Below are 7,072 nucleotides of genomic sequence, written 5' to 3' on the forward strand. Positions count from 1 at the left end.
GAATCTGCTAGGAGTATCTTTCAACAAATCTATCAGAGTCCAATACAATTTATTATTTATTGCTTTACTTGAAATATGAAACTGCTTAAAAACAAACAAAAGAGTTTGAATTAAATTAGTACTATGAGATTTTTTTTTTTTAATTTAGGGTATCAAGATACTTTCTATGAGCAAAATCCCATCCATATTTTTTTCACACAGTCTGTGACCTACACACAATTCAGGAAGAAATATATTTTAAAATCTAGGAATTTTTCAAAGTAATTATGAGAAATTTCTAAGCAAAGACGTCAACATACAATTTTTTTTCTGTGTTATTTCTAAAACAATGGACTTTTAGAAAATCTTTGTTCTCTCAAGTGAAGCTATGATATGAAAAAGAAATATAGGTAAGAGACTGGATTATATTAAACCCCTATATCAAAATACTGTAGAGTTTGATCTTTACTAATCCTTATCCTTCAATAAAATATTGACAGTGTAAAACTTTGCTTTTGATAACCATCAAACTTCTTATTCAAAATAGGCTCTCTTGTAAAAATAATAAAAATTGGAAATATTTCTTTAAGTTTCAAAAAATGGCTAAGATTAAAGCAATTAATTAGCCAAAATCAGAAGTATAATACTTAACATTTAACTCCCTTAATCACATCATTTATTAATTTAAATTATTTAATGTTATATTTCAATTTCTGAAATATTTTTTCATTTGCCTGAAAATTCTTTATATATTTTCTTATAAATTTCATTTTTATTTATAGAGAAAATCCAATGGAATTGGAAATTATTATACTGAATAAAGTAATTCATGTCCATGAATGGCACACATTACCTGTCATAGTTGATCTCAGGCTCCAATTGTTAGATTTATGTTCTTAAGCTGGTAGAAACCAGAAAGGTGGAAAGACGGCACAGGCAAAGAGGGTTTTGATAGAACATATGTGACATGAGAGGAAAGGAAGGGAATGGAGAGGTTTGCAAGAGTTTTAAAAAGAGAAAGAAAAATGAGGATGAGTGAGCAGAAGGGTCATTATAGAAATGATCAAAATCTAAGGATATGAGGTTATGTGGAAACCTACTGATTTATAAACTAATTACAAGTTGTTTATTTATTTGTTAGCTTTTTTTAAATAAGAGTTCGAAGAGAGGTACCTGCATTGCTAAATAATGATGTTTCTTGAATCCACAGGTTTTAAACGAAAATTCTACTACCAAGTGTGGAATACCTCTCTAGGATTTGTTGGTTTAGAAGGCAGCAGAGTCTCTCAAAACAGTACACAGCATTCCCATTGCTCTTGGTTAACTAGTTAACAAGATCACAACTTATTGCTGGAGATGCCACACAATTTGCTTGAAATCAGGCTGAAACTAGGCTGGAACCTTCCTCACTGATGGCTAACTTTCTTAGTGTTTAAAAGTGCTATGCTCACAGCAAGAGAAGAAAGGTCAATAGTAGTCTTAACTAACAGTGGACCTTCCCTGCTATAATCCTAACCAGGTAGTCAGGATGTACTTTTTTGTGCAAAAGTGCCATGATTGTTACGGAGACAACTAATAAGAAATTGCTTTCTAGTTGTATCTGAGGCCCTCTCCAAAGCAAGACTGCTATGATCAAAGGCCCAAATCTTGGGAATTCACAGTCCCTAGGGATGTATCTATTTGTAGGTGTAATTTTAAACAGATTCCTAAATACTATACTCATAGACAAATGTTCTTCTCAGCCTTAATCCAAGAATATTTTTTGTAGTAAGAGCAGTTAATTCAGAGACTCATGGCAGGTAAAGATGCTGAGAATAAGTACTTTTAAAGTACCTAGGCATAAATAGGACGTTTTTTATCACCTTTCCCAAATCTTAAGATATATCCTGAGAGAGAGCAGGGAAAAAATTTAAGGGATGAATGATGAGTAGAGCTTTGAAATGCTGTCTTGTGGGCATAAAATCAAAGCAGCTGTGATTTCCTCTACTGGGCCAGGACAAGACTGGATCCATCTACATTCAGTCATGGGTAGGGGGCTGGCTCATGGGGCCTTACCCTTCCAAGGGAAATTGTTGCCATTGATAGGGCAGGTAGAGTTACTGTCTTCACTTGTATGGGCACTAGTAAAATGCCCATGTGCCCATGAACACGGACCTGGTAATGAACTCACAAGGACACACCATCAAAACAAAACAAACAAAAAGACACAAAAGTAGAAGGGGATTGGGAAGAAGAAGTTGTCAGCAGGGGCAGAAAAGGGGCAAGAGAGGGTGGGAGGGGTGTGTTTAGAATATATTATATACATGTATGAAACTGTCAAAGTTTAAAAAAATTCTCACATTTGCATATTTCTTATTTATTATGGCATGTGATTTAATGAACTCCAAGTAAGTCCACCCTTCTTGATCCTTCAATAGAGATGGGAATTTAATAGAACTTAGGCTGACACAATTCCCAAGGCAGGGTTTCTGTTTATATATTAGATTATACAGACAAAATGAAAAATAAAAAACAAAGCAATTACAGACCCTTAAAATATTATTTTTGTATAATTAGAAAATATCTTTCCTACTTGTCCAGAATTATTTACATTGAATATTTAGTAAGTTTGAAGTTCCCAGAGGAACTGTCCATAGTGTACAATTAACACAGAGGATTTGATATCTCAATATTTCTAAGGCATCAAATATGTCATCGAAGCTGACAGGACTAGAGGAGTCCAGCAGGCTAACATAAAATTGTTCAATAAATCCCTCACAGCTCTGTACTTTATCTCAGGGATTTTTATTTCAAATGTAAGTTTATTTATTTATTTGCTCACTTATTTAGACAAGGTCAAGATTGGCTTTGACCTTGCTATGTAGTCAAGGATGACTTTGAACTCCTCATCACCTTTTCTCCACCTCACAAGTCCTGGGATTTTAGGCATTTAGAAAAAATGCCAAACTGGTTTTACTGTTATTAAAAAATAACTTCCAAGTTTCTCCTGTCTACAGCAATGTTATTGCTCTGCTACATCTAGAAAGCTGTCACAATTGTCTTCAGCCCCTTTATCGAAAATAGTAATGTGACAAATAAAATATTTCATCAGTTATCTGTTGCTATAACATAAATAATCCCTAAAGGACATTTCAAAGCAGTATCTGTGTTATACTCTTCTGACTGAAAGCCTACACAAGCTTGAATTTATCTTGTCTTTTTCCTGCATTTATACTCAACTATGGGACAAGAAGTCAGCCACCAATTTTGTCCAGATCATTAATGTAGCTGGAGTCATCCTGTTATTGACTGGAAAATTAGCTTCCTTCCAAATACATTCTCAATTTCCATACCCTGGCCCAGGTCTGTTCTCAAAGCAGATGCAGAAGATGAGTGGGAAATTCAAAGTACAAAAGTACATTTGTGCTTTAGGATGTGACTGGGACACTGTCCACATTACCACATCCTATTGCCTCAAACAGCCCATAGCCTCAATTAGAGGTTAGAAAATAAAGTCTAATTTGCCATGGAAAAAAAAAAAACTACAAAATTGCATTTCAAAATATATGAATATAAGCAGGAGTGGAAATCCGGATTGTTTCTGTGAAAATGGACACAAAAGAAGTTGAATTTTGTTTAAAAGAGGAAATAGAATTTACAGACACTTACATAGTCTGCAACTCATACATATAATCATTCACAGCACCTAAAACTGCTGTCATTTTCACTAGTTCCAAAAGAGAAAGAGTAAAACACACAGTCATTTGGGGGAGCTAGAGAAATGCCTCCGCAGTAGAGTGTGTACTTCTCTTCCAGAGAACCCACATTATGCCCCAGCATACGTGTTTGTCAGATCACAACCATCAATAACACCAGCTTCATGGGATTGGTCCTCTCCTTCTGAACATTGCAAGTACCTGGGCACACATGAAAACACCACACACACACACACACACACACACACACACACACACTAACAAACACATACACAATCACATAAATACAAATAAAATAGTTTAAGAGTAACATTGATGTAACATTGAAGATAAATAAAAGATGATGACAGATGAGCTTTAATGCTTCCCATATGGTTTACATGCAATGATAACACATTACCTATCAAAGGAAGACTTTCATATCAAAGCGAAAGGTAGGACACCATCTTGGAAGACATTGAAAGCCTATTTTGGAATTCCATGACTCTGCAAATTCAGTTGTGTGTCTACAAATTCACTTCTGTGTCAGAAACATATTAAAGTATAGGGAAGTGATCTGTAATCTTTAAGGCATGTAATATTACATGTGTCCTTTGAATAGCAAGCATGTGCTTATGAAAATTTGGGCAAACACCATTTTAGACACTCATATGGCACACCATGTTTCACTGGATGAGACCATTCCATTCAGCAAGTGACTTTAAAAACATTAAGCTATATTTCAGTAACTACTGTGGATATCGCTCTGTATAAATAAAATGCTGTTTGGTCAGTGGCCAGGCAGAAAATATAGGCGGGACAAGAGAGAGGAGAATTCTGGGAAGTGAAAAGCTGGGGGAGGAGACACTGCCAGCCGCCGCCATGAGAAGCAACATGTAAAGACACTGGTAAGCCACAGCCATGTGGCAAAGTATAGACTAACAGAAATTGGTTAATTTAAGATAGAAGAAGTAGATAACAAGAAGCCTGCCATGGCCATACAGTTTGTAAGCAATATAAGTTTCTGTGTGTTAACTTTGTTGGGTCTAAGTGACTGTGGGCCTGGTGGATGAGAGAGATTTGTCCTGACTCTGGGCCAGACAGGAAATCTCTAACTACAAGTAACTGTTACATTGAATAAACAGCTAACACTTTCGTAACATATCGAAGTTTGTTTGTTGATTAGGAATATTTACATCTATTGTGAATGGTATTTTTCCTTGAGTTCTTTCTACATCTGTTTCTCATTTGCATATAAGAAAGCTACTGATTTTTGTCTGTTCATTTTATACACTTCTAATTTGCTGAATGTGTTTATAAGCTGTAGGTGTTTTCTGGAGGGATCTTTAAGGTCTTTTATATATCATCTGCAAATGAGAATACTTGACTTTTCTACTCTAGTTGAACCCCCTTTATCCCTTTCAATTGTCTTTTTGTTCAAGCTGAGACTTCTAGTGTATTGACAAGATGCAAAAACAGCACACTACTACCCCAAAGATTGAAGGATCTTAACAGAAGAGGAGGAGAGAAGTGTATAAAAAGCCAAGTTCGAAGATAACTTCCAGGAAATGGATTTACAGGACACAGGAAGGCTTCTGTACATATGAACTCATAACAGTTGTGACAGCATTCACTGAACTCTAAAAGCTCAAGTCAGGGAAAATCAATACAATAGAGCTGGGGAATTTATATATCAAATCAAATCCTTATTTGAGGAGCTATATTAGATTTAGGTAGCTGTTGAGAGATAACGATTTGTTTTTATCTAATGGTGTGACCCTGATAGGTCAACTGCACACTAGGACAAGTTCCATTCTCAAGACCAGCTAGGCAATGGAAATTGGACTGGATGGCAAGGAAAAAGATGACAATGAAGATGAAGATGGTGATAGAGACAAAGAAGAAGATGAGAAGGAGAACAGAAGTGAGGAAAAGGAGGAGAAAAAAAAAGTATGTTCCAAGTTGGGTAGTTGGAAAGTAAAGTGGAGAGGGTGGATCTGACAGAGTTGGGGGGATCACATATTTATAATCAAATTCAACATATGAAATTCTCAAAGAATTACTAAAAATATTTCAAAAAATTTCTAGAAACTCTCTTCAAGTAGAGATTTCTTCAGTTCCTATATATATATATGTAAATTAAGAACCAAGCTGTCCTGAGCAAGTCTCTAGAGTCTAGTTAATATATTGAGAAACATCTTTGAAAGAGATCACATGAATATAAAAGAGATGTTTATTGGTTGAATATGACAAAAATAAAACCAACTCATAGAAAATGTCAGAGAGCCTCAATTATTTTACATCTAACATCATAAAGTCTTTTATGTGCTTATCACCTGTGTTAGTTAGGTTGTTATGAGTCAAGCAATAGCCTGAATCAGTATAACACTATGTTGATTTCCAGGACAATTTCATCATAGAAAAAAGGAAAGTGAAAACTACTCAATATTTAATAATTTCAGACCTCCAATTGATAACAACATTAAATATGAATGTATATGAAATGGCAGCTGTTATTTCTGTTAATAAAATAACCACAAATCACAGGCAGCTTTGGGCTATTTCTTTTTTTTTTTTTTTTTCTGTCACACATCTGTCTTTATTGTAAATAGCAGGTGGGACACTTGTAGCAATGGTAAAAAATTAATTTACAAAAGCAGGGACTTGGTGAAGCTGCCTGGTGGGTACCCTTGGGGACTCATACATAGATGCCAACCCAGAGCAGGAGGAAGAGGACTCCAAAACCCATGAAGAGTGAGGCCACCAAGGAGATGAGGAGCTCTTTGTAAATATCATGTGTGTACTTGGTGGAGGTGACCTCATAGACGAAGAACCAGGCGGTGAAGAGCATGCCGATGGCCAGAAGTACCACAGTCAGGTGTAGGAAGACAGCTGGGTTGACCAGGCTGGTGTATCTACTCATGGCCTCGAGCTCCATTTTGCCCCGCACAGGCTATTTCAATAGAAAACAATCAATGGTGACCCAAATAAGAATGGTAATTGTCAGACTGGAACTTTTATTTTACCCTTTCTGGTATATACTTTCTAATTCTTTATGGCTTACTTGTGCATGTTTCTATATGAGAGCATCATGGAATAGGTGACTTATAACTAACAAATTCTATTGTATAGCTCAAAGACTGATAGCCCAACACCAGGAAGCCAGTGTGTTTGCTGTCTTCTCATCATATGCTAGAATAAAGATAAGAACTTTCACTGGGATCCCTTTTAGAAGGACATTAACTCTATTCATGTTAACTTTACACTGATTACCTTCCAAATGTCCTACAGACTAATACACTCTTATTACCAGTTATGATTTCAAAAATGAAGAAGGGTGTGGAAGGCTCACAAACATTACAATTTTGGCTTTACTCCCTTTAATTATCTGATTAAAATATAACATGTACAAATATACT

The 7,072-nt window shown here is 35.6% G+C and overlaps 1 protein-coding gene across 1 annotated transcript; it reads right to left on the reverse strand.

Moving 5' to 3' along the window:
* Positions 1-6,241: 6,241 nt before the first annotated feature.
* On the reverse strand, positions 6,242-6,600 carry LOC118570840 (transmembrane protein 258-like). Its single transcript, XM_036169490.1, has one exon. It carries the CDS (start codon positions 6,589-6,591, stop codon positions 6,352-6,354), a length of 240 nt encoding a protein of 79 aa, XP_036025383.1. The 5' UTR covers positions 6,592-6,600; the 3' UTR covers positions 6,242-6,351.
* Between the last annotated feature and the right edge of the window lie 472 nt (positions 6,601-7,072).

Source organism: Onychomys torridus, chromosome 20, assembly GCF_903995425.1.
Source record: "Onychomys torridus chromosome 20, mOncTor1.1, whole genome shotgun sequence".
NCBI classification, from domain to species: domain Eukaryota; kingdom Metazoa; phylum Chordata; class Mammalia; order Rodentia; family Cricetidae; genus Onychomys; species Onychomys torridus.